The 27369-nt window shown below is 44.5% G+C and overlaps 12 protein-coding genes across 12 annotated transcripts; 7 read left to right on the top strand and 5 right to left on the bottom strand.

The window, feature by feature from the left end:
• Window positions 1-299: 299 nt before the first annotated feature.
• On the bottom strand, window positions 300-1845 carry SAMD00019534_057970 (hypothetical protein; the record flags this gene model as incomplete). Its single annotated transcript, XM_012899288.1, has 4 exons — window positions 300-645; window positions 723-1031; window positions 1111-1214; window positions 1297-1845. Coding segments are annotated over 4 exons (1308 nt in total), but the record flags the coding sequence as incomplete, so codon positions are not given.
• An 884-nt stretch (window positions 1846-2729) lies between these two features.
• Window positions 2730-3209, top strand: SAMD00019534_057960 (hypothetical protein; the record flags this gene model as incomplete). The annotated part of the gene is made up of 1 exon (XM_012899287.1): window positions 2730-3209. A coding segment is annotated over one exon (480 nt), but the record flags the coding sequence as incomplete, so codon positions are not given.
• Window positions 3210-4165: 956 nt separating this feature from the next.
• SAMD00019534_057950 (hypothetical protein) lies at window positions 4166-5146 on the bottom strand (the record flags this gene model as incomplete). The annotated part of the gene is made up of 3 exons (XM_012899286.1): window positions 4166-4887; window positions 4961-5041; window positions 5122-5146. 3 exons carry the CDS (start codon window positions 5144-5146, stop codon window positions 4166-4168), a joined length of 828 nt encoding a protein of 275 aa, XP_012754740.1.
• Window positions 5147-5724: 578 nt separating this feature from the next.
• On the bottom strand, window positions 5725-7176 carry SAMD00019534_057940 (hypothetical protein; the record flags this gene model as incomplete). The annotated part of the gene is made up of 3 exons (XM_012899285.1): window positions 5725-6827; window positions 6919-6951; window positions 7008-7176. 3 exons carry the CDS (start codon window positions 7174-7176, stop codon window positions 5725-5727), a joined length of 1305 nt encoding a protein of 434 aa, XP_012754739.1.
• A 1632-nt stretch (window positions 7177-8808) lies between these two features.
• On the top strand, window positions 8809-9403 carry SAMD00019534_057930 (hypothetical protein; the record flags this gene model as incomplete). The annotated part of the gene is made up of 2 exons (XM_012899284.1): window positions 8809-8978; window positions 9034-9403. Coding segments are annotated over 2 exons (540 nt in total), but the record flags the coding sequence as incomplete, so codon positions are not given.
• Window positions 9404-9564: 161 nt separating this feature from the next.
• On the bottom strand, window positions 9565-11277 carry SAMD00019534_057920 (hypothetical protein; the record flags this gene model as incomplete). Its single annotated transcript, XM_012899283.1, has 1 exon — window positions 9565-11277. One exon carries the CDS (start codon window positions 11275-11277, stop codon window positions 9565-9567), a length of 1713 nt encoding a protein of 570 aa, XP_012754737.1.
• Window positions 11278-11698: 421 nt separating this feature from the next.
• On the bottom strand, window positions 11699-12274 carry SAMD00019534_057910 (hypothetical protein; the record flags this gene model as incomplete). The annotated part of the gene is made up of 1 exon (XM_012899282.1): window positions 11699-12274. The coding sequence occupies one exon, from the start codon at window positions 12272-12274 to the stop codon at window positions 11699-11701; it is 576 nt and encodes a 191-aa protein (XP_012754736.1).
• A 1759-nt stretch (window positions 12275-14033) lies between these two features.
• On the top strand, window positions 14034-14505 carry SAMD00019534_057900 (hypothetical protein; the record flags this gene model as incomplete). Its single annotated transcript, XM_012899281.1, has 2 exons — window positions 14034-14355; window positions 14420-14505. The coding sequence occupies 2 exons, from the start codon at window positions 14034-14036 to the stop codon at window positions 14503-14505; spliced, it is 408 nt and encodes a 135-aa protein (XP_012754735.1).
• Window positions 14506-16214: 1709 nt separating this feature from the next.
• On the top strand, window positions 16215-18069 carry SAMD00019534_057890 (hypothetical protein; the record flags this gene model as incomplete). Its single annotated transcript, XM_012899280.1, has 2 exons — window positions 16215-16281; window positions 16385-18069. 2 exons carry the CDS (start codon window positions 16215-16217, stop codon window positions 18067-18069), a joined length of 1752 nt encoding a protein of 583 aa, XP_012754734.1.
• A 1120-nt stretch (window positions 18070-19189) lies between these two features.
• Window positions 19190-21971, top strand: SAMD00019534_057880 (hypothetical protein; the record flags this gene model as incomplete). The annotated part of the gene is made up of 2 exons (XM_012899279.1): window positions 19190-19231; window positions 19449-21971. The coding sequence occupies 2 exons, from the start codon at window positions 19190-19192 to the stop codon at window positions 21969-21971; spliced, it is 2565 nt and encodes an 854-aa protein (XP_012754733.1).
• A 212-nt stretch (window positions 21972-22183) lies between these two features.
• On the top strand, window positions 22184-23647 carry SAMD00019534_057870 (hypothetical protein; the record flags this gene model as incomplete). Its single annotated transcript, XM_012899278.1, has 3 exons — window positions 22184-22455; window positions 22511-23363; window positions 23516-23647. 3 exons carry the CDS (start codon window positions 22184-22186, stop codon window positions 23645-23647), a joined length of 1257 nt encoding a protein of 418 aa, XP_012754732.1.
• Window positions 23648-25822: 2175 nt separating this feature from the next.
• Window positions 25823-26856, top strand: SAMD00019534_057860 (hypothetical protein; the record flags this gene model as incomplete). The annotated part of the gene is made up of 3 exons (XM_012899277.1): window positions 25823-26300; window positions 26368-26718; window positions 26801-26856. The coding sequence occupies 3 exons, from the start codon at window positions 25823-25825 to the stop codon at window positions 26854-26856; spliced, it is 885 nt and encodes a 294-aa protein (XP_012754731.1).
• Window positions 26857-27369: the final 513 nt, after the last annotated feature.

Here is a 27369-nt window from a genome sequence, read left to right as displayed (position 1 = left end):
AATCCTGTCTTTGGTTTAGGTAACCTCATTCTCTATTAATGTATAAATAAATATATTATCTGTATGAATGAGTGTTGGTCAAGTGAACAATAAACTTCGCGAATTGCAACAAGTTGTTCAAATCTTGGAAAAACGAACACTGTTTGGCGTGGGGTTGAAAAAGTTGAGAACCAATCCCATAAATACAATGATTTCAAATTGATCGAATGAGTGAATGAATGATTGAGTGATTCGAATCAACTTTTTTTCATTCATTTACACTAGCATTGTGTATGTTTATAACTTCAACTCTATTACATCCAGTTACCCTTGGTCAACCAGAATTCATCGCGAACTTCGTTGGTAGTGGCATTGACAAAGCTGTAATGGAGATGAGTGCTGTTGGTAAAGTCAAAGATACCGTAGCCAGTGTCGAGGAGACGCTCACCGACGGACCATGCGGGCGCTGGCTCGTCCCAGCCTCCATCAGGTCCCTCCTGGTTACCTCCTGTTCCAATGACCATGTGTACGGTGGCCCTTGGCGCATCATAAGTGCCATACTCAGCCTTGCCCTTGAGCATTGGCAGTGTGCGCTCATAAGCATGAGCATGGCCAGTGATGTACAAGTCTACATTATACATGTAGAACACATGCTCCAAGCTATCTCTCAACATATCTATGTTGTGTTATGTTGTGTTATGTTGTGTTAGTCATGGTACACGCGCACTCGCGAGAACTCATACATCATTGACATACCCTTGTAAGTATCCTTGTTGCAGTAATCCCAGACAGTGCTGCAGTAGAATGGACGATGGCCAATGACTACAACCCATCCATCTGGATTCTTTTTACGGTAGTTCTTAAGGTCGTTCTCGATCCAGTTGTGCTGTGGCGACAGGTCGGTGACCAAATGCTCAGTGGAATACGACAGGAAATGGATTCCATTATAGTCGAATGAGTACCATGCATCGCTGACTGGGCATGGCATCTGGAAAGTGTGGCGATAGATATCAAAGTCCACGAGGAAGATGTCATGGTTGCCTGGGCACACCCTATTGATTGATTGATTGGATTGATGGACACATGTGTGAGTGAGTGTGGCGACAGACTGGACTGGCGAGGATGACTTACATGTATGGGATGTGAGATGTGATTGGGTTGACCATGTCGAGGAACTCATTCCAGACTGTCTCATTTCCAAGGTCCTTGGATCCACTTGTCAAGTCAGCGTAGGCCTATTGTTGGTGCAGTCCAAGTCAGTACTTCCACTCTACTCCACTCACTCACTCAATCAATCAATCAAACATAAGTACTTACAATGTCTCCAAGATGGAATGCGAATGAGAAGTCATCCACTCTCTCGGTGATACGCTGGATGTTTTGTTGGCTGCCGCCCCAGATACCCATGTCACCATAGACAACGATGGAGAATGGTGTGACGTCGGCGTTAAAGTCGGTGGCGGCGGTGGTGAAGTTGAAGACGTCGCTAAAGAACAGCTCATCCTTCTCACCGACCGAGTAGTAATAGGTGGTAGAGGCGGTCAGCCCGGTGAGGAGGGCGGTGTTGACGTACTCGTTCCAGCCTCCGCCCAACGCCTGGTAGATGTGCTCGGTGTTGGCCTCCAACTGTGGCAGACGGACAAAGTTGGATGTATTGAATGGCTGTGTATCGTAGAGCACCAATGGGCTAGATCCATGAGCCCTTGTATTCCATGTAATACGCATTTGAGTGACATCCTGAGTGAGTGCCAACTTGATGCTCATTGGTGTGAGCTCATTGTTCTTGGCCGTGGCAATCATAGTGGACAAGGCCAAAACGATCAGAACCAAAGTTGAAACATACTTTAGATTCATCATTATTGATTGATTATGTCTGTGTATGTATGTATGTATGATTGATTATTTTGTTTGTTTGAGTGTTATCGTAAAGTAACCAACTACTTTACTTCTAGTTTAGGTAGAATCATCTTAAGGTTGAAAAAGAGACACCTCTAGGCGTAAAATTTCCATCAAATTGACCCGATTTGTTTGCAGCACACACTGATATTCGATCGTATTCGGCAAACAAACTTGACGACCAACCCCCCACAACACACACAGAGACACGCTCCACAAACAAAGAAACACAACAAACAAAACTAAACACACATGTCTTAGTTGAATCTCGGCACTTTAGCCTTAGACCGAGAGTACCTTCTAAATGATTGTTTGTTGGATAGTAAGAGATAAAGAATAATCTTAAGAAGTATTATTCTTTGTGTGTGTCGCGATCCTTGACATGACGACATTATCATGTGTCAAAGATACAGATAATGTATATTTGAATTTGAATGAGGTCAATGATTTATAACTATTAATCAAAGGAATAATAACTGGTGTAGTTTGGTATCCAAGTCAGAAGCCCAGGGAAGTTTTGGATATTCCAATCAATCAATTTATGTGAAGTTCGATTGTTTGAAAGTGTTGTGTGTCTGTTATGATGTAGTTTGAATTTGAATAAGCCTAGAATGATTCTGTTGAGAGTAACTGTCATCTTTTTGAAAAACAATCATTTGAAAAACTGATGACCACACAAAAATAGTGATCAGACGGATTTATCAACTTTGATTTCAAATTTACAAATTGGCGCTTGAACACACTGATCAAGTTCACTTTAGTGATTGTGTGGTACTATTTAAGAGCATCAACGCGTTGATGTACAATTCATATTATCAAACCAAAACCCAAACAGTGATACATCTTCACTACCTCCATACAACAACAAGTTTATCAACTTCCTATCAATCTATCATCCCCCAATCTCTACCCTTATCAAAGTAACAATGGCCAGAACTAAGCAAACCGCTCGTAAATCCACCGGTGCCAAGGTCCCCCGCAAGCACTTGGCTCAGAAGTCCGCCTCCAAGTACCCCTCCACCTCTGGTTTGAAGAAGACCCACAGATTCAAGCCAGGTACCGTCGCTCTCCGTGAGATCCGTCGTTACCAGAAGACCTCTGAGCTCTTGATCAAGAAGCTCCCCTTCCAGCGTCTGGTTCGTGAGATTGCCCAGGAGTTCAAGACTGATCTCCGTTTCCAGGCTTCCGCCATTGCTGCCCTCCAGGAGGCTTCTGAGGCTTACCTCGTTGGTCTGTTTGAGGACACCAACTTGTGTGCCATCCATGCCAAGCGTGTCACGATCATGGTCAAGGACGTCCAGTTGGCCAAGAGAATCCGTGGAGAGCGTGCTTAAAGCCCTACCATCAAGATTGTCATGATCTGTTGAGTGTTCCATGAAGGTTATCACTCAAAAGGTGTTTATCAACACCACCCATTTCGCGTTGGAACTTCTATCTATCTATCATCACTTGTCTAATCTACCTATCCCAATCGATCACATTTCATATAACTTTCATCTTCCCAAACACGTTTCTTTCCATCCACCATTTTCCATACTCTTAATGATCACCCCGCCATATTTATTTAATTACATCTGGATTACGATCATCCCATTCGGCCTATCTTCAAATTGGAACTTCTATCTATCATCATGTTAATATCCATCCATCACAAATCATGTCTTTGCTATGTCGTTGAACAACATCCCACCACCAACTACCAGACTTTATCATCATGGACATATCCATCCATCAAACCTTGATCATATGTCTACCTCTCCCAACCATCTTGTTTTCCATCCAAACAAACATCATTGCCACACTTCTATTCATCATAAATAATACTTAGACCCAGAAGGCGCAACACAATGTGGTAATGACAATTGGTGTAGGTCCCAACTAGCTAGGCTCAAGTACTCGTTGTGAGCCTCCTACCGTCGTGGTAAAAATCTTCATGGGACCTACACCAATTGCACAGGTGGTGTGCCTGTACTCGGGTCCGTATGGATCTGTTCTCTCATAGCGGAGGGGGGTATTGGTTCATGTGGAGGAGAACATTTATCATTTATCATCATCATCCCACCATCAAGAACAGTGTAACTTATATTTACATCTACTCTCATTTTCATCTTCATTTTTCCCTTCGTCACTCATTCTTCCCATCACTTGTCTAATCTTAGACCTTCCCATACTCGTTTGTTTTCCATCACCTTTCCATCGACACAGATAAGCCCTTGTTTGGCACACTACCTTTAAATACCCTACCATACCCTATCCTTACCCTCTCTATGTATATATTAACAAAGATAGTTTATGCAGTGTTAGGATTGTTTGTGTTGCCAACGATGCGATCCAGGAAATCAGAGATGAGACCAAGTCCAATTTGCGAGATGGGAGTGAAGGAGTACTTGACAAAGTTGGATGGCGCCTTGTTGATGCTGATCAATGGTCGATCATCGGCATCAGTACCTTGCCATGCTACAAACACCTTGAGAGAACAACCTGCACCTTCTCTACAGTTGGTCGACCTGCTTGCCACGGCGCACTGGTTCATCACACATTTGTATCCGACGGTTGGTGTCATCAGATCACCGCCACAGTATTTACAAACATCTGGATTGCGATCACCATCCCATTCGGCCTTCTTCAATACTCCTTTTTCCATTGTCAACACGATTGTCGACGATAGAACTGTGTATGACTCCTCTTTGGACACCTCCTCAAAGAATCTCTTTGGTGGCAGCACAATGTTGGTAGGTGTTGTCAAAGTTGATGCTACAGTATACTTTGTGGCACCATCTTTACATGATCCCTCTGGTGGATTTGGCTTGGTTGGTGGAGTATCCGCAGATACCTCGGCAGTTGATTTGAATGTAGTTGTAGACTTTGGCGCGGTAGTTGGTGTTGGAGGAGCAGTTGTTGGAGAAACACCCGGACAATCATACTCAGTATATACAGTTGTTGTAACATCAACCTTGGCATTAAACTCGAATGAAACCAAAGCATTTGGATTGAATAATATAGAATTGTTGGCTATTAAAGTTTGATTGATTGACGAGTGAATGAGGTGTGATTAAATTGTTTGATTGATTGATTGATCACTTACACATTGGTATCCTTAAGGTTGTAAACTCATCAACTCTTGGATGGAAGTCGGAATATCCTTTATAATTATACTTGGTATCTTCTACATTTAGACGGATATAACTCCACCAATCATATCTTTTCTTGCTCCTGGTGGATTTGAATGATGGATCATTCTCGTACTTTTTGACATCTCCAGACTTTCCATCACCAGATGCTCCTCCAAATGTAATACCAGCCGGGCCCTTTATTGTAGTGGCATCCACCACCAATGTTATTATATTAATAAATATATAAATAATTAAAAAAGTATGTAATAATAATGATATTTGTTTTGACATCTATATCTTTGTTTGATTAATTGATTGATTGATTGTTTGATTTTCTTTCGTTTTATTGATATTATATCATATCATTATGATATATAAATAGTTATGACATTTATAACCAGGACAGATAGATATCTATATACTTAATGTCGACAAAGCATCTTCTTTGAATCCATCGTAGACCAATGGAATGGGGCAAATGGAACTTGAGCTACCTTGCAAAATGTTTTGAAAAGGACTAACCACTTCAACCAGGGAAGTTTTCCGTGTCCCGTGTATATTTTGATCAAAGTCTACACACCGAAACACGGCGAAAAAACTTCCATTACTTCATTCAATCATTGTTATTATTTATTTAGTAGTTGTTATAATTTGTTGTTGATGGATTTGTGATTGATCATTTGAATGATTCTAATCGATTGGATGAATGAATGAATGAATGGATCAAGAAGGATGTTTAAATTGGAACGACACCAGCCTTGTTGATCTTGTTGGCCGTTGTCATTGTGAAACAATATCTGGCATTCTGGAATCTGTTGTCAGAACCAAGTGGACCTGACTTCCAATGTTGCTCACCCTTGAGGTTCTTGTGCACCCAGTTGATGCAGTAGTTACCTGGTGCAAGGAATCCATTCCACTCCCTGTTTGTTCCGTCCGTGGTGTATGTCTGAACGACTTCTCCTCCATCCTGAGTGGAAATGGTTCCAGTGAATCCCCATGCCGCGGCCTCACTATCATCCTTTCCATTCTTATTGCTGTCGATGAAAGCGGAGAATGATATCTCTGGAGCCGTGAACACACCCATTGCCAGCTTCTGATCAGCCTGTGCCTGAGTGAAGCAGTTCTTGCCCTTGAACGTGGTTGCGGCATCAAAGGTGTAGCCATTGTCAGCACCAGTTGGCGACACCATCCAGTTCCTCTTCTTGTTCTCCAATGTGACACAGAACTCACCTGGCTCAAGGTTCATGGTGAAGGTCCTTGAATCGGTCTCAATGTCAAAGGTTCTAATGACGGTGCCATCGGGCTTAGTAAAAGTGCCCTTGAATCCCCAAGCCTGTGCATCGCTAGCAGCCCTGACTCCATTCTTGTCCTGGTCAATAAAGACATCGACTGTGATCTTCTTTTTTGCAGTGACTCCGAGAGTGGCAGTGATTGGTTGGTCTGCTTGAGTGAAGCAGTACTCTGGGGTGGCAGATCCGGCTGGAGTGAACACGTTGTCGGTTCCAGTTGGAGCGGAGACAAATGAACCGGCAGGGTTGGTGTACTTGACACAATAATCTCCGGTAGCGAGCTTCTTGGTGTACACGGGTTTGGCTGCAGTCACCTGGAATGTGTCCACGACACTTCCGTCAGACTTCTGCGTAATCGTTCCAGTGAATCCGCCTACAAGGTCATCTTCAGAGTTCTTGACACCATTCAGGTTACGGTCTACAAACACTGATGTACTGAAGTCGCCGCTGGACACCACACCGTACTGGATGACTTGTCCATTCTTGGTGATCTGACCATCAAATGTCGTCGCAGGCTTCTCAGTGGACTGGCGGACACCATCCTTGTTGGCTAATGGCTGATGACATACCTTGTGCTACAGTTTGAATGAGAAGAATGTTAGTATCAATCGAACACATCACTCGCTCTCATTTGTACTTACCAGCTGGGCCACCACCTTGTACTGCAGCAGGGGCTTGAGTGTATGTTAGTATTGAGTGAAGTCATTGCACCGATGTAGTTTGTACTTACGAGCAACTTTGGCCGGGTTGATGAACTTGGTTCGGATGTACTCAACTCGCTGTTGTTCAGTATAACGTTGGAGCTTGTCTACATCATCTTGCGTCATATCCTTTGTCCCTATGAACTTGTCTTCTTGGGAAAGAATGTTATCGCCAAGAGAGTACACCCAATCACCCATTTCCTTTAGATTCATTGGTTGGGCCATGGTGATAATGAGTGGAGATAGGTATGTTGATAGAGAAATAATGAGTAGTGAGAGAGGAAGTCTGTATAGAGTGCAGTAGTTGTAATATTTGTTGTTGATGTTTGGGTGTGAACAATGAATGATTGGTCTTCTCTTTTGTTGGTGTTGATGTGGGTGAAGTTGAAATTTCAAAATATTCTCAGGCAACAAGGTCGTGATCGTGCAGTCATTCAAAGTGATATAGATATGAGAGGATATTATTTTAGTCAATTGCTATTATACCAAGAATAAACAAAAGTTTAAATTAGTATGGTTGTTGTTATATTAGTATGGTGATGGTTAAATTAGTATTGGAAAATTATATACATACTAATATAACGGTATCTAAAATAACAGCAGATAACTAAAATAAGATGTATGGATAACTAAAATAACATGACATACTAATTTAACATATTAGTTATTTTAGTATGTTGGAATGATTATTAGTTATTTAATAGGTTGGAGAAAATGAATTGTTGTAAATTAAGGACACATTGGTTTGTAAATTAAGGAAATAGGAAATCTCGGTTATTCAGGGAATGGTGTATGGATGAACTTCAAACGCAAAAATATGTTTTTTTTGAAATGTCATGACACACAGAGAGTGTATCAACACCACTAGTAGTTATTATCAACAGTTTAAAGTTGTTTTTATCACTACATTAATAACAATGACAACATTACTTATACTTGTCAAATACAAAGAGGCTTTTAAGTATATAAAGTCTACAACAAATCCAACTATCTCACAACTTTGTGTATTGATAGCCAATACATACTCAAAACATGAATTCGATATCCATTACATTTCAGATAATAATGTCATAATGATCACCAACCAAGACGATGTCGATATATTCATTACTTTGCTCAAAGAAAGTAAAGTTACAGGCAAATGTCTATATATCGAGGAACCGACTATTCATCGTATCGTTGCACAAGTAAAAGTCATAACTCCAATCAAATCAACCATGTCTAAGACGTCGACAATAACAACACCAACTTCTTCAACCACGTCTACATCGACAACTACAACAACTTCCACAGCCAACACCTTCTCCACCTTCTCCTCCTCCTCCTCCTCCTCCTCTTCCTGCTCAATCAACTGATACCAAAGATACGCGCGATTCAATTTCATTAAGCCGATTCAGTCACAATCAGATTCTCACATTGTTGCAAGACCCCAACTGTCCTATTCCTACCAAGCCCAACGGTAACAAATGTATGTATATAATAATTATTGTACTATAAAGGATAATAAATTAACTCCTTTAAGAATACTCAAGGGACTCCAACGTCAGATCAACTTTACAGTTGTTTAGAATACTCCCTGAAGAAAGTACTGGATATGTCAACTGTTTGGAGTATCGCCCTATAGGAAAGGATGTGTATGTAGGCTATTAATGTTTATAAAACAAATATATATATAATATATCTAACTCGATCAATAGGGTATTCATTATCCCACCACCTGAAGCTCGCAAGGAGCTTATTGAAAGGAACCATGTCGATCGAGGCAATCATCGGACCTCAACTCCACTACTTGAACTTATCAAGTCAACTACAAACTACAGATGGCCAAAGATGGAGAAAGACATCCAGAAGATCCTCGCTACCTGTGACTTGTGTCAAATGCACGGAGGTACCACGATCACATCAAAACAGATACAACAGACACCGATCATTACTACTCATACTCGGGGTAGAATACAAATTGATGTAACCTATATTGAGGTCGATGCAGAAAATTATCAGTAAGTTTATTTAAACAAACTCATCCTGTTCAAGTTACTAATCATTTCTTGATAGGTACATTGTAACATTCCTAAATTGTTACACAAAGTATGGTTGGGCAGTGGCAACAAAGAATCGAGACGCAGATTCAATCATGGAAGCCTACTTGTCAATTCCAGATTTTAAACACGATATCAAGGGATGTATCAACAGAACCAGTTCCAACAACAATTGTCCTGCCGCTCCCGATGGAGATCACGAGGAGTCCGGTGAGGATACCCATCAACCTCATTCAGTTTCAGGTGGAGATCAAGAAGAATCCGATCCCTCATCAGAGGAAGACGATGTTGAGGCTACCCCTGATTTCCCAATAGATGGCATACTCTTTGCGATGACAGAACAACTCCAACACCAAGAGGCCAAGCAGACCATCCGCTTCCGCTGGTAGTCCAATCGTATCTCCTGTCAAAAAGATACCAAAGAAGTACTATCAATATCAATTCAAGGTTGGGCAAAAAGTAGAGGCGATGACTATGAAAGGCAAATACAAGTTCACTCTTTTTATAAATTAGAGCGAAGCTTGCGAAGCAAGCGGGATCGGACCTTTTAGCGTAGCGCTTGTGTCAGCCACACACCAGTGGAGGTGACTGGTCCCGAGGATGGCGCAGACGAGGAAGCAGTCGTGGTGACAGTGGTAGATGCAGTGGACTGAGTTGTTGTTGCAACAGTGGATGCAGTGGTTGTAACAATCGTCGAGGCAACTGTTGATGCCGTGGATGCAGTTGTGGTCACGGTGGTCGAGGTTGGCTGGGCGGATGTTGAGGCCAAGGTGGCTGTTGTCGTGGCGGTTGTGGTTTGGGTGATCGTCGATGCTGGACCGGTGGTGGTTGCAATAGTACTAGCAGATGTAGATACTGTTGTCGAGCCTGGTGTTGCCGTGGTGGTAACCGTAGTGGTCTGGGTAATGGTCGAGCCTGCTCCAGTGGTACTCACTGTGGTGGTGGCTGAGGTCGATGTGGCTGTAGTAGCAGTGGTTGAGACAACTGTAGACGCAGTGGACACTGTGGTGGTCGCCGTGGTTGTGGGCTTGGAAGAGGCGGTGGTCGAAACAGAGGTAGTTGCAACAGTTGACGCTGTTGTAACTGTGGTCGAGGCTGTTGTCGATGTGACGGGACTAGTGGCGGACGCAGTGCTCACAGTTGTCGTTGCCGATGTGGACTGAGTGATGGTTGAAGCTGGACCGGTAGTGCTGGCGGTGGTCGTGACTGTGGTCGATTGAGCAACAGTTGACACTGTGGTTGTCCGAGTGATGGTCGAGGCGGCACCGGTGGTCGTGGCTGTTGTGCTGGCAGTGGTAGTGACGGCGGTAGTGGAATCTGTAGCCCTACCAGTAGCCGCCGTAGTAGTAACGGTGGTGGTGGCACTGGTTGTTTGAGTGATGGTTGAAGCTTGACCCGAGGTACTGGCAGTGGTGGTGACAGTGGTCGAGGCAGTGGTGGTCACTCCTCTTGGATCGACTGTTGATGTTGTGGATACTCTCGTTGAAGCAGTAGTTGACGCGGTGGATACAGTGGTCGAAGCAGATGTTGACACGGTTGTCGAAGCAGTCACAGGGCTAGTGGCAGAGGTGCTCACAGTGGTGGTTACACTTGTGGTTTGAGTTATTGTTGATGCTGCGCCAGTTGTGCTAGCAGTGGTTGTGAAAGTTGTTGAGGCAGTGGTCGTCGTTGGCTTGGCAGAGGTCGAAGCAGTGGTGCTTGCAACTGTTGACTGTGTGGACACAGTGGTTGTGGCAACAGTAGATGTTGGTGGTCTGTTGGTGGTCGAGGCAACAGTGCTTACAGTTGTCGACGCAGTTGATACAGTGGTGGTGGCGACGGTTGATGTGATTGGACCAGTGGCTGAAGCAGCGCCAGTGGCAATGGTGGACACTGTTGTCGAGGCAACAGTTGAAGCTGTGGACACTGTTGTGGTGGCCGAAGTCGATACAGTGGTCGAGGCAGTGACCTGGCTTGTGGCAACAGTGCTAACTGTTGTGGTAACAGATGTTGTCTGAGTGATTGTAGATCCCGCACCAATAGTACTGGCTGTTGTAGTGGCGGAAGTTGACACGGTGGTCGTGGCTGTGGCTGCAGAAGTAGCTACAGTGCTAACCGACGTTGAGGCAACTGTTGACGCGGTGGAAACGGTGGTGGTGGCAGATGTAGATACAGTGGTGGACGCTGAAGCTGAGGCTGTCGTAGTGACTGTTGTACTAGCGGATGTTGTTTGAGTGATGGTTGAGCCTGATCCTGTTGTACTAACAGTGGTGGTTGCCATGGTCGTGACTGTTGTCGAGGACTGGCCGCCAGCAACCGTCGAGGCGACAGTACTGGCAACAGTGGACTGTGTAGACACTGTCGTAGACACAGTAGTCGTCACACCTCCAGTGGGTAGAGCACTGGCGGATGCTTGAGCAACAGTCGATGCGACAGTGCTGGCCGATGTTGATTGAGTTGACACTGTGGTGGTTACTGTTGTGGAGGCTGAAGCTGAAGCCGTCGTAGTGAACGTTGTGCTGGCGGATGTTGTTTGGGTGATAGTTGATCCGGGACCGGTTGTACTAACAGTCGTAGACGCGGTAGTCGTGAATGTTGTGGAGGATTGACGACCAACAGTGCTTGCAACAGTGCTGGCAACAGTTGACGCTGTGGACACAGTCGTTGTTACAGTAGTGGTCACAGCACCAGTGGGCAGAGCACTAGCTGACGCTTGTGCAGTGGTCGAAGCGACAGTACTTGGTTGATGCGGTCGACACAGTTGTACTTGCGGATGTTGTTTGAGTGATCGTCGAACCTGGTCCGGTGGTGCTAACAGTGGTCGTCGCTGTAGTTGTGAATGTGGTCGAGGACTGACCACCTGCAACAGTACTAGCAACAGTGCTTGCGGTAGTAGATTGAGTGGATACTGTTGTTGACACAGTAGTGGTCACAGCACCAGTTGGTAGTCCACTAGCCGATACCTGAGCAACAGTTGATGCAACAGTACTTGCTGAAGTAGACGCGGTGGACTCTGTAGTCGATACAGTAGTGGTCACAGCACCAGTTGGCAGTCCACTTGCTGATACCTGAGCAACAGTCGAGGCGATAGTGCTTGCAGAGGTTGACTGTGTAGACACAGTTGTCGAGACAGTAGTTGTCACAACACCAGTTGCCGAGGCTTGTCCAGTGGTCGAAGCGAAAGTACTAGCAACAGTACTGGCCGATGTAGATTGAGTGGACACTGTGGTCGTGGCGAACGTGCTGGCTGTTGTCGAGAGTGGTGAGACACATCTCATCTTGTTGTCAACGCTGCACGCCAATCCGTTTGGACATTTCAAGAAACGACAAACATTTATACATGTTGGCTTCAAGTTTGGTGAAGGTTGGCAACAGACTGTGCCATTTGGGCATGGTAGGTCACACTCGCTCGCTCCTAATAATTATATGGAAGAACATTAGTAATTGAATGAATGATTGATTGATTGATGGAGTGATCACTCATGAGTGATCATTACTTACCAGCTAGTGATACAAATAATAATAGACAGAGGAAGGAAAATGTCAAAAGACATTGTCCTCTTGAGGCTCCATTTTTTGTTGGGAAGCCTAATGGTGTTGTGGTTGTAGTTGATAGTTTTTTTTTTAATTCATTAACTAATTAATTATATCTATAAATATTTATCTTCTTATTACTGGTATTAATAATATATTAATATAGAAATAGAAAAATAAAATATGTTTTTAAAAGGAAAATATGTACCAGTTAATAATGAAATACCAAATATTTGGATGAAGGTACGATCGTTTATATTGGAAGACTAAGTATGTATTGTATGGTGATTCCCATATAATATTATTAAAGTCTGTGGAACGTGGACATTCATATGCATTAATATTAATCCATGGATACCCCCTTATTTACATTATAACCAGTAACACAGGTCTAACACTTTGTATCAGGTATTATCAATATCAATATATTTAGAGAATGGAATAGGCCCACTATGGCATTATACCCTGTTAATAGTTGATTGTAATTTAATAATGTTTGACTAACAAATTAAAAAGTACATACAAAGATGATGTCCCTCTGGATGCCCCCATCCTCTACAACATCCTCATCAAGTTCGGAATCCAAATTGATTGAATTCCCCCTCAAATCTTTTATTCGGCGATCAGAATATGATCAAAGTTAGTTTGTCATATATCAGCAGAGTAAACCTAGTCGTATATTTGAATTGATGATGGGGCCATAGGGCTAATGTAAATGGATGGTTGGTTAAGATGTACGAGTGTGAGTTTAGATGATTGATGCTAACATGTGTGTGATTGGGAGGGGTATTGAATGTTTGACTATTTGACTGATCAAAAGACACAACAACAACTTTACCGTATCATCATCTTGGTGGGTCGAGTTGGAGTATTCATACTAAATAAAAAAAAGTGGTGCATACTGGATTGGATTGAAATTGATTGGATTTGATCAAGGAATTATTACTTTGAGGGTCTCCAATGTATTATTATATATGAATATTGAGGAATAATTTATGCCGTTTGAAGTGATGACCAATATTTGTTTGACTGCCAACTTGGGATGATTAAAACCAAAAAGGTTACTGTTGTCTACAACAGTACTTACTGAGAGGGTATCCTCTAATTAAGAGGATGATAAGCCCCTATTAATTATTATTAAATGAGGTACTTAACAAATATAATGAAGCCCTCGATCTATCAACCTATAAGAATACTTTAAAATTACTACCACATAATTTACATGTCCAAAAATATCCTACAACATGTTGATATTTCTTGTAAGTTCAAACTGATAAAAGGATAATTCAAGGCAGAACTTTATTTGTAATCCCTCCAATAATAAAAGAGATAATCTAGATAGATATGGCAACGAAACATGCAGAGATAGGTCTAAAGATACGAGGTCTAAACAACACTCATACAGACCTCAAGGATAAGCTAAAGAAAAGATGCTTTGATAAGATTACTGAAGAGAGAAGGAAGCTTCTGAATCAGGAGAGAATGAAACATAATAATAATAGTATGATGATCGATCAATCATCATCATCATCATCATCAACATCTACAACATCTACAACATCTACAACTACGACTACAACTACTACTACAACAACTTTGAACAACAACAAGACTACACCATCTTCACAGTCACCTCCATCATCACCTCTCAAGTCAAAGATCAATGTACGCTCAACACTGCAAAGTGAATATAAGAAGATCAGATTAGAGATGCCAGGCAGCAGTGGAGGAGAGCCTACGACGGAGCAGCAACTCGAGTTGTCTGCAGACGAGGAAGAACAGCTGGTCAAAGAACTGGAGGAGTATCTCGCCAATGAGGAAAAGGGTATGCTTTACACATCGTCATCGAATCAATCAATCATTGCTAACAACATACATGCCAATGACAGAGATGCTCAATGAGTATGACCTGATGCTTCAACAAGAACAAGATGAGCTTGAATACTACATGTCACTTAACAACAACAATAGTTAGATAGTTGTTATGATAATTATATATTATTTATATTGTTCACAATGGCTCAACATTAGATTCAACATCTTTCGAAAGTTGTTGGACAGGAGGACAATCACAGTCAATCAATCAATCGATCAAGTGTGGCGACAAACAATCATGATCTCTCTCTCCCATCTTCATTTACACCAGAATTTGTAGAACCATAGCTTATACAGTCATGGCGACCCATTATCAATACCAATAACATTGTTGGTACTCATACACACAGACAACAAAGTGGAAAGGAAAGAGAGGAAGTGAAGGAAGAGACATTAGATGCGACACTTCACACACACACACACACACACACACACTGGCAGTGAAGAGCATAGCAGCAGTAGCCGGAGAGATAGAGATAGAGTGAAAAAGTTGGAGATAGAGATATTTAAAACGAGTGATCACATACTTTCTTCCTTCCTTCCTTCCTTTCATACACTATACTCCTAACACTCGGGTGTTGTCAACGCTGTCATCCACCACACAAGCGAGCGACTGTCATATTCAAATACATACCTGTCAATCAATCCCATCAACCCCCCTTTGATATTAATTGACTTCGATCTCAGCAATCAAACACACACACTTAAGTGATTGATCAATCACTTCACCCCCAGACACACACACACAATCATCACTTAGTTTCGTCTGTCAGTGTGATCGATCACCTCGGGACATGTCAGCTAGTGACACTTATTCCATATATGGACTTGACATTTATCAATCAATCAATCAATCAATCAGACGACAGAGTGTGCGCTTATTTAATATGAAGTGATGTGACGTGATGTGCCTCCCCTTCACACCATGACAGCAGCAACAACAACAGATAGATAGATAAATAGATAGGATATACAGTGTTGCCTTATAAGACCCCCCATCCCTTTAGTATATAGTGCCATTTGGATTGATTGATTGATTGGATTGATTGGATATGATGATGCAGGATGCTGAAGATGACGACGATGACGATGATGTCAGATAAAGGGAGAGAGAGACAGAGGGTGGATGGACGGTCGTATGAAATGTGTATCCAAACATCATGTGATTGTTGGAAGTGATTTGGATTTATATTTAGATGTGATGGTGATCATGATCATCACTAAACAATCTACAAGACTGATGGGGAAGGACTGTGTAGATCAGCGTCGTGTTGCAATAAACACAGGTATCATTCAATATTAACATTGACGTATAAGGGTAGGCAAGGGTAGGGTAGTTACCATCTCCAGCAACACGTTCCTCAGCTCAACTCAAATCAAATCAACACAACTAAGATGAGCTCAGCGGCAGGCAGGCTGGCTGGCTGGCAGACAGGCTGTTAGCTCATCATGATTAATCATTGGAAGAATGGAGTGGAGTGCGCAACATCGCAGTCGAAAATAGATACCAGCCCGCCAACTAGACAGGACAGTCTGGTAAGTCAACACTCGCGCGATCGCTTTACGACCGACCTGACCTGTTGAAGGACACTAATATATATTCAATCATTAATCTGCCTGTTTATTTCAAACCATTCTTAAGAATATATTCTCTACTATTGAGTGAGTCAACTAGCCAGCCATCATATAGTATTCTAGAAGGACATTTGTTAGTTTTGTTACCAACTTCCAACTTCCAACTACCAACTTCCAATTTCCAGTCGCACACCTACACATACAAACAACATTTAAATCAGGAATTCGAAAATCATGAAGTTGTTGTCCACCGTCTTGGTACTATTGTGCCTTGTCGCGCTATCCAAAGCAGCTGCTTTTGGTAAGTCCCTGTGGAACTATCCCATCCAATCAATCAATCAAGTACTCATACTAAAACTCAATCAATTAACCAATCAATCAATCTATTGGAATATTATATCCAGATTGCGAGGCTTTAACTTATGATCAATGCTCCAAGTATCCAACCAAGTGTTTTGGTATCAAGGGAAAACATTGTTGCCCTGGCTCTGATGATGTGACGGCATGCCAGACATTGACTCCAGAAGTGATGAGCTGCACACCAAACCCTAGACTTTCAAATTGGTGTCTTGCATCTGATGGTGACGTTCTCCAGTTGGACGTCAACAACTGTCGTCGTCCAGACGGCTCGTTCATCCCACTGAACGACACATGTGCCCGTGGCAAGTGTCCAGCAGGCTTCCAATGTGTTGACGAGGCAGCCTCCACCAGCTGCAAGGCCAACAAGCGTGCCGCCAACCAATGCTGCGGCTTCCGCGCCAAGTGTGTACCCAACGACATTCCAGAGGACCCCTCCCCCGTCGGTACGATCGACCTCCCCAGCTCAGACAACTTTGTCTCCAAGACCTACCCCAAGGGCATGGTCATCCCAACATGTTCCTCGCTCAAGTGCCACGACTCACTTCGCTGCATTGAGGATCCGACCAGCGGCGCAAGATGTGTTGCCTCCTGCAGCTCAGTCAAGTGCCCCAACAACACCAAGTGCGTGGAGATCACCTCGGGCCGTCTGTCATGTGTGTCTGCTTGCAGCAAGATGAAGTGCCCAGTTGGCACTGAGTGTGTTGACGATCCAAAGCAGGGCGGCAAGTGCCAGCCACTTACATGTAAGTCACTCAAGTGTGACCCTGGCACCAAGTGTGTGGACAATGACAAGTTGGGCGCTACATGTGAATCTCTGTGTGCCAGCAAGGTCTGTCCCGATAACTTTGCCTGCGCCATCAACGACACGACCAACCTGCCCTGGTGCCGCTCGACCCTGGACTGCACAATGGTGACCTGTGACGATGGCATGGATTGCGTTGAGAACGAGGTCGAGGGTCCATACTGCCAGAAGCCCGTGCCCAAGTGTGCCTCTGTGACCTGTGACGATGGCATGGTATGCATTGAGGATAGCTCCGAAGTTGGCACACGTTGTGTGTTCACCAACTGCTCGATGCAGACCTGTGACGAAGGCCAGATATGTGTGATCAACGCCAGCACTTCACTCCCACAATGTGTACCCAAGCCCACTTGCGCCAACACTGAGTGCACCAACGACACTTATTGCAAGGAGGAGGAGGATGGCCCCAAGTGTGTGCCCAAGCTGAGCTGCTCGCTGATCAACTGTGGCGCCGACTTCCGTTGTGTGGACGACCCCGAGAAGGGCGCCAGCTGCATCCAGAAGAGCATCCTGTCGTGTAGCGTCATCAAATGTCTCGCGGGCTACGCATGCATCAATGATCCGGTCGAAGGAGCCAAGTGCAGGAAGAGCGCCACGCCAACGACGGCCCCAACCAAGCCGCCCGTCACCCCCAAGCCCGCCACCAAGCTCGACACTGGAAGTGACAACAGGACCTCATCCGACATCTGTAGGGATATGTACTGTCCAATTGATACTATCTGTATGAATGACGAGTCCAACGGCGGATGGCTGTGCGCCCCAGTTCGTGAATGCAGCCAATCCTACTGTAAGACTGGCTTTGAGTGTTTTGCCGACTCTTCTCGTGTTGGCAGCTGTCGCAGGATCACCTGCTCCACATTGAACTGCCAGCGACCATTAATATGTCACTCGACCAAGAATGGAGTTCCAGAGTGTGCCGCCCCCTCATAAGTCCACAAGTTCGACCCAATAGCTATCATCTAAACAAACATAATCAATATGTATATTATTAATAGCAGCGCGCACATTCAAACATCTCTCTATCATCAATCAATCAATCATACACGAGCATCCAGGACACACTCTTGGACCCTCCTCAATCAATTCTACTACTTCTCTTTCCAACTTCCACATTCATAGTACTACTTTCCCCTCACATCGATGTAAGATATCGATAATAATATTAATAAATAAATAATATAAATATAATTATAATAATAATTCCTACCTATCCATTTATTCCCAATAAGAATCGATATATATCTTGAAATGGGAATATCGATCACTTATCAAACACACACATACACACACATGTCTGATCTGATAAACACACGTGGCCTGGAACACGACCATGTCTTATTGACAATGCGGTACTCCATTCCACACGAGACCCAATTGGGTCAGTTGTGTCTCATCTCAGTATTATGTGTCTGGTGTTTAGTCAGTCCATCTTCCAATCTTACAGCAATGGGTGCCTTGGTCTAAGGGTATACGAGGCCTGGACAAAGACATGCATTAAAGTTATGTTGTCATTGCCTCAACAACGAAACTGTGTAATGATCATTACACAAATGATAGACTTGACCCTAGATACACCATAAATACATTCACATCCTGATAAGTAGGCCCCGTTTTTTACCTGAAACGACCTAAATCTGCGATCAACTCTGTTTCATTTTAATTGAAAGGATTGACAAAAACCAACCAACCCATCACTTTCGGGAGATCAACCAAACCTACTTCCTGATTTATAAATTATTTAATTAATTCTAAAAATCTTTGCATATGACTTGACCGGTGTTTTTAGCACCCAACAAGGTGCAGATTGGTCACCATGTTTGTGTTGTGTCAACATCATCATCACCTGTTCGACAGGGTGTCCAGACCCACCATTCAGGGTATGTAATGGGTTGATGGGTCCTTGATTGACAGAGGGTCTTCCTCCTTGCTTCCTTTGTGGAGGACCACAACCAACAAAACTAACCATTGTTGTTAGTTTAGTCATTCATTAAACTGTATATTTCTATCTCCTTGTATATTTACTTATCTCTATATATAATCTTTGTTAAACATGACTGAGACAAAGAAGACCTGGATTGATGTCCAGAAGAGGGTATGTAACATCACATATCTATCTATTCATCTATATTTGGTCATTCAATCAATCAATCAATCAACCACACCATCACACACACAATCACAATCACACACATAATGAAAAGTCAGAACATGGTAACTAACATCACTTATCTAATTCATTCATCCATCCCATTATTACACTTGTAATTGAATTATTATATATAATCCTCTATTCATTCATGCGATAATAGACCTTCACTGGTTGGGCCAACAACTATTTGAAGGAGCGTATCCTTAAGATTAACGACCTCGCCACAGACCTGGAGGATGGTATCATGTTGATCAACTTGTTGGAGATTATCTCAAGCAAGAAGATCCTCAAGTTCAACAAGCAGCCAAAGATCAGATTGCACAAGATGGAGAACAACAACTTGGCCGTCAACTTTATCAAGCAGGAGGGTCTCAAGCTCGTGGGTATTGGTGCTGAGGACATCGTCGATGGCCAGCTCAAGCTCATCCTCGGTCTGATCTGGACCCTGATTCTGAGATATCAGATCCAGATGGCCGAGACCGACTCGCCAAAGGCCGCCCTGTTGGAGTGGGTGCGCAACCAAGTCAAGCCATACGGTGTCCGTGTGGACAACTTCACCGACTCGTGGAGAGACGGAAAGGTGCTGTCGGCCCTCACCGACTCGCTCAAGCCAGGCGTGCTCGACATGAACACCCTGACCAACGACGCCCTCACCGACGTAGACCGTGCCATGGATGTCGCCCTCGAGCAGTACGAGATCCCCAAGATTATGGACCCATCCGATATGGTCAACTTGCCAGACGAGCTGTCCGTCATCACCTACGTGTCCTACTTCCGTGACTACGCCGTCAACAAGTGCAAGCGTGATCAGGAGGCCGCCGAGGCCCTCGAGCGCAAGAGACGTACCACATCGGACGCCTCCCAGGTGCTCGCCTACGGACCAGGTCTGGAGGGTGGCTTCGTCAACCAGCGCGGAGACTTCACCATCAAGGCCATCAACTACTACGGTGAGCCATTGCCAAACGGTGGTGAGAACTTCACCGTCACCGTCACCGGTGACAACGGTGCCCAGATCCCAGTCCACTTGGTCGACAAGGCCAACGGAACCTACGAGGGCAACTACACCGCCAGCGAGCCACAGGACCTCGTCATCAACATCAAGTTGGACGGCGTCGACATCAAGAACTCGCCATTCCACGTCAAGATCGACGGTGCTGACCACAACGAGTCCAACGCCTACGGTCCAGGTTTGGAGGGTGCCAAGGTTGGCGTCCCAGCCCCATTCAAGATCCAGGGTCGCAACAAGGCCGGCGAGCCAATGACCCGCGGAGGCGACGACTTCACCGTCAAGGTGACCGGCCCAGCCGGCAACGTCCCAGCCAACGTCCACGACAATGGTGACGGCTCATACGACGTCGTCTACAACCCAACCAAGGGTGGTGATCACACCGTTGAGGTCTTCCTCCGCGGCACCCCATTGGCCCAGGGTCCAGTCCCAGTCCGTGTCCTGTCCTCTGACGAGAACAACTCCTTCTGTGACGGTCCAGGTTTCGAGGCTGCACAGGCTCGTCGCCCAACCCAGTTCACCATCCACTCTGTCGGTGCCAACGGCAAGCCATGCACTGACGGAGGTGACCCCTTCCAGGTGTCCATCTCTGGCCCACACCAGGTCGATGTCTCCATTGAGGACAACGGCGACGGAACCTACACCGTTGCCTACACCCCAGAGAAGCCAGGCGACTATGAGATTCTGGTCACTCTGAACGAGAAGCCAATCAAGGACATCCCCAAGAACATCCACATCAAGCCAGCTGCCGATCCCAACAACTCGTACGCTGAGGGCCCAGGTTTGGAGCACGGAGAGTGCTTCCAGCCATCTAAGTTCAAGATCCACGCCGTCGACCCCGACGGAGTTCACCGCAACGACGGTGGTGACGGATTCGTCGTCACTGTTGAGGGACCAGCCCCAGTCGAGCCAGTCATGGTCGACAACGGAGACGGTACCTACGATGTTGAGTTCGAGCCAAAGGTCCCAGGTGACTACACCATCAACCTCACCCTCGATGGCGATAACGTCAACGGCTTCCCAAAGGTCGTCCGCGTCAAGCCAGCCCCATCTGCCAACCACTCCTACGCCAAGGGCCCAGGTTTGGTCGAGGCTTTCGACAATGCCGTCGCCGAGTTCACCATCTTTGCCATCGACACTAACGGTCAAGCCAGAACCGACGGAGGTGACCCCTTCGCCGTTACCATCAACGGACCAAACGGTCTCGTCGTCGACCCCAAGGTCACCGACAACAACGACGGTACCTACGCCGTCCAATACGAGCCAACCGTCGACGGAGACTACCAGATCAACGTCACCCTGCGCGACGTCCCCATCAAGGACATGCCAGTCACTGTCAAGTGCATTGAGGGTGCCGACGAGGGATCATCATTCGGTTCATTCACATTCACCGTGGCCGCCAAGAACAAGAAGGGCGAGGCCAAGACCTACGGAGGCGACAAGTTCGAGGTCTCCATTACCGGCCCAGCCGAGTACATCACTCTGGACGCCATCGACAACCAGAACGGAACCTACACCGCCGCCTACTCGCTCCAGGGCAACGGAAGATTCTCCACCGCCGTCAAGCTGAACGGAAAGCACATCGAGGGCAGTCCATTCAAGCAGGTGTTGGGCAACCCAGGCAAGAAGAACCCAGATGTCAAGACCTTCACCACCACCGCCTCTGCCAACATCTAATTGTAGTGAATAAAAAAACCCTTAAACATACCCCTCGCCACTGAGCTTCTAGCGCGGTAACACTGTTACGGACATCATTGGCCGCATTAATTTGATAACTTACAATTTGTATTGCCACACATTCCCACTAACACACAATCATAAAAACGAACGAATGTGATCAGATTGACGTCATTAATCAAACATACATATACATACATACTTATACAAGAATGATAACCAGTATAAGTCTATCAAGGTCAGGTTATGGACTGTTTAAACATAGTCAATGTCTGAACAACACATTCAATACAATAAGATACTTTGCCACCGAGGCACCAAAAGAGATAAAAGACGCCAAAGCATCATACTTTGTTAGGACACGTGGTAGTTGCAAGTCTGCTGGTATAGTCGGATTGCCCAACATTGGCAAGTCGACCCTATTCAATGCCCTGACCAGTTCACAAGCAGCCATGGCAGCCAACTTCCCCTTTTGCACAATCGAGTATGTCTCTGACTGGTCTGTAACAGCCACTCAATGACTAACTCAATCATAACAGCCCAAACATTGGACTGGTAACAGTGCCAGACGAAAGATTGGATCATATATCAAAGATGTTGAATACAAAGAGCAAAGTTACGACACAGTTGGAGTTTGTGGATATTGCTGGATTGGTTAAGGGCGCAGCTGATGGAGAGGGACTTGGAAACAAGTTCCTGGCAAACATTAGACAGGTATCACTCATAGTTCATTTGGTCCGTTGCTTTGAAGACATAAACATTACACACGTACATAATGGAGAGTTGAGTCCGGTCAAGGACATTGAGACGATCGAGACAGAGCTCATCCTGGCCGATCTCCAATCACTCGAGAAGATCATCGCCGAGCAAAAGAAGAAGATGACGCCCGAGCAAGCCTTGCGCCATGAGCTGGCCAAGCGCGTTGTCAAGGCGCTGGAGGGCGGCACGATGGCACGCGATGTCGTCATCGAGGAGAAAGAGTGGCCGGCCTTCCACAGCCTGCATCTGCTGACGTCCAAGCCGATGTTGTACACATGCAATGTGGGCGAGGGCGACGCCGCCACTGGCAACAAGTACACCGAAATGGTCAAGGAGTTCAGCAGGCGCCAGGGTCTCGAGATGGACCCAGTGGTCGTGTCGGCCAAGATAGAATCGGAGGTGGCACTGCTGGAGAGCGAAGAGATGAAGACAGAGTTCTTACAACTATATGGTCTGACGCATAATGGATTGTCCAAAGTGATCAATGGTGCTCGTCGTCTGATGGGTCTCCAATCCTACTACACAGCATCAGAGAAAGAATGTCGCGCATGGACCATCCCAGTTGGAACCAAGGCAAGACAAGCTGCCGGTGTCATCCACACAGACTTTGAGAAAGGTTTCATCAAGGCAGATGTAAGTAGTTCTCATCTTGGCCATCCATTTGCCCCTCCTTTGCGTGCGGTCCAAAGTTTGATCGATCATTCACTAACCCTTACCCTTGCCCTTACCCTCGACCTCGCCCTCGCCCCCTTCAACCAACTCACTTATGTTCAATCGAACATTAGACCATTGCATACCAGGACTTTATCGATTGCAATGGTGATGATAAGTTGGCAAAGGAGAGAGGCAAGCAAAGAAGTGAAGGTCCTCTGTACGAAGTGAAGGATGGTGATGTGATGTTCTTCAAGTTCAATTAATTGCTAGCTCCAACTTGGCCTTGAACAGTGCGAATTAAACTGTCAACATTGGTTGTTGATGATCATTATCTTCAAGCTAGCTATCTTGATCACTCACCCAGTCAGTGTGTATCCGGACGGATACCTGTGTCTAGACACATATGTGTGGTATCCACAAGTGTCAATCAATGTCTGACGTCTTGGTGTGTTCAATCCAATCAACCAATCAACCAATCAATTGCATTTGATTCACCATGGTGATGCTCATGGATCGCACTATTGACCCATTGGCCTGAGCTTTACTTCGTTGCAAACAAGGTACAACTCTCCATCATCCGCAACTAACACACACTTTCCAATCCAACCTGCCCAACCTACCAACTTACTATCCTGCCCATGCTGCCTGCAGCAGCCCAATATCCACCATATATGCATCGATTCGATAGTCTACATACATGATCATACAATTGATCAATCAAACATGATGTACATATATATCTTTGGGCTTGAGCTCATCAGTCATGGGTCCAAACCTTCCTTCTGCACCCCTGACATGCGATGCAGGGGGGGTAGTTAGCGGTTCCTCCGCCGTTTGGTCCTTCAAACAGGACTTCCAACACACATGGGCGGGCACCTGATCATCAACCAGACGTCAGGGAGATGCGGCACACACACCCCATTATCCGCAAATTTGATGTGCTTCGTCCAATCAGAACAACAACAATGACCACCTCTATTGAGGGGGCGGGCGGCAAGTAATCCAATCCAGTTCAGTGCACTGCACACACACTGGTACCCAGATGATTCAAATAAGGAAAGGGAGTAGACACACATCATCTAGGTAAGGGTAGAGATATCATATGATTGTTAGTTTGATGTATGTATGTATGTATTTATGTATGTATGTATGTTGGTTTGTTAGTTTCTTGGACATGGTCCAACCAATAATTTGGGACATTGTCCATCCACCATCATGATCAAACTTACCATATTTATATATATTATAAATACATCTATTAAGTAATCAGTATATATATATATACTTTATTTAGTTTGTTAATAAGGTAGTTAGACCTGATCATCTTCATCGAATAGTATAGATTATATATATATTACTATTCATACATACATACATACTTACATATATTCATTCATACATACAAAGGTGTCTCTTCATATCTGACGACCTTCCATTATTATATGTTCATAATTATAATAATGTCCACTTCAATATCAACATACTCACCTTCATTGACATCAATGTCAACTTCATCATCATCATCATATGCAGGTATGACAACCATGGTAGATTATAATTACAATAACTATAATAATAATAGTAATAGTAAAGGTTATAAATATACACAATACACATATCCTTCTCCTCCTACTCCTACTCCAGCCCAACAACAACAAACATATAACAATAATTATAATTATAACAACAATAATAAGAGAATGCATGAGAGTCATATACCCAAACATTATAACTATCCCAGCAACAACAATACAGTAGTTCCAGGAACTTACTTTGTTGGTGGCACTTCACCTTCAAGTTCCACAACCACACCATCTTCATCCTTTTCAGCATCTTCAACTCCTTCGTCAAAGTCCAACAACAGCCACAACAACAATTATAACAATGTATTACACATAGATTATACATCACGTGATCCATTCAAAGATGATGATGAAGATGATATCAAAGACACGACTACATCATCAACATCAACATCATCATCAACATCAACTACATCAACAACATCAACTTCATCATCAACATTACTACCAAGTATCAAACATGTAGTAAATGAATGTAATCTATTACATCAACAACAACAACAACAACCATATGGTTATTATTATGGTAGAAGTGGTAATGTTAATATAAACAATGTTAATGTTAATGTTGGTGTTGCTAGTTCCAGCTCGAGTGCAAGTACAAGTGCCAGTGCCACAGCATATCGTATGGACCGTGAGAGAGATGCTACATCAGTGTTAATTGGACTCCACAAAGAGACACCTCAATTGCTATCCTTTCAACATTCTCTGTCACCATTGGATAACGATCAGATTCATTCAATATTATTACACAAGCAACAACATCAACAGCATCAACAGAAATTGTACATACAGCAGCAACAACAACAGCAACAACATTCAATGTATAAACCATCACAGTATCAATCGACATCGATGTCGACATCAACTCCATCTTCGCCATTCACACATCAGTCCAAGCAACAATCACACAACAACAATGGTGTGAGTCCTCTCATGTTGGGCCGCAGCAGTAGTAATAGTAGCCAGAGTCTCCAACCGAGCAAGAAGTCAATGTCCATGAGCCCAATGTCTTCCTCATCCTCTTCGACAACCTCTTCTTCCCGGTCGTCGTCATCAACTTCTTCCTCGACCTCGACCTTGCCATCAAGTCAATGTAGGATACCTCGTTGTGTTGTTTGTATTAGAGGTGCCCCTGTGTCCTTTGAGAAGAGCACACCTATTTGGTCACAGATACTGCACGTCGTGCTCTATGCCTTGGCCGAGGCGGCCAAGTACAGCAACACACACCGTGCCAACTCTGATCTGGCCACTGGCAAGCGATACTTCCATCTTCGTGATGACATCTATGACTTTATCAACATACACTGGGACATTATATGTAGGAGAGAGAGTATGTAATATGATTGATTGATCATTCATACATTCCAATCACTCACTAACTCAATCAAACAATCTAGAGATACCTCATTGGAAGCATACCATCGGAATGACATTGTCACACTATTCCAACTTGTTCCAGAATGGATACCAGATATTCCAAAACACTGGATATTGGTGTCTGAAGGATACATCGATTGATCCATATAATTTGGACGAGAATGATAACAAGAGAAGGAGAGTCAACAAGACTGACTCACCGTCGTTATCCTCTCCATCATTGTCCTCGCCGTCGTTGACCTCATCGTCAACAGCATCTTCAGCCTTGTCCTCTGCATCAACTGCCTCGATTACCTCCTCTCCATCATCCTCCTTTCCCTTTTCCATCCATAGGAAGCCCAGGGACAACCAGCCACGTCACTTCCCTAACAGTAAGTCGACTTGAGCTCGCAAGATATACCCATTCATTCAATCAATCACATCATCTGACCACTACCCAATCTCAATCCACAGAGTACCTACCCACGACAACAAACAACATGAACAACAACAACAACAACTTGTTATGATAACTGATTGGCCGATGGATGGCATTCCACGATGGAGATTATGATCGATTGGGATTGAGAGAGTGTAGAATGGTCAACGATGTACAACTCTCGATCGTTCACTTATGACCCAATGCCTATCTTCCTGGAACAAGAATACAAATCTCTGACCTTGGACGTCATTGCCAAAATCATGATTGTACCTGTTTGACTTTTTCGATGTTTCCTTCGCGGTAATGGGCGCGATTGAAACATGTCTCCAGTCCTCACGTCCATAGCTGTCACAACTGCTTGTCTATTCAGGAGGTGTTAGCGGGTTGAGGGAATACTGGCTGGCTAGCTAATTGGCTGGCTGGCTGGCTGGCTGGTCAATCGAACCTTGAACAATCACCAACAGTCCTGATAATGACGTCAATCCCCGGCCATCCTGATCATCCATCCAATCCGTCCATCCTTCCGTCCGTCACATAGTCCTACGATCCATTCAACCAAGGTTGGTAATTGATCAAATCGTTACATTATATTAATTATAAC

The sequence above is a fragment of the Acytostelium subglobosum genome (genome assembly GCF_000787575.1).
Source record: "Acytostelium subglobosum LB1 DNA, scaffold: scaffold10, whole genome shotgun sequence".
Taxonomy (NCBI): domain Eukaryota; phylum Evosea; class Eumycetozoa; order Acytosteliales; family Acytosteliaceae; genus Acytostelium; species Acytostelium subglobosum.
The sequence above is the reverse complement of the archived record's forward strand: the minus strand, read 5'-3'. Positions and strand labels throughout refer to the sequence as shown.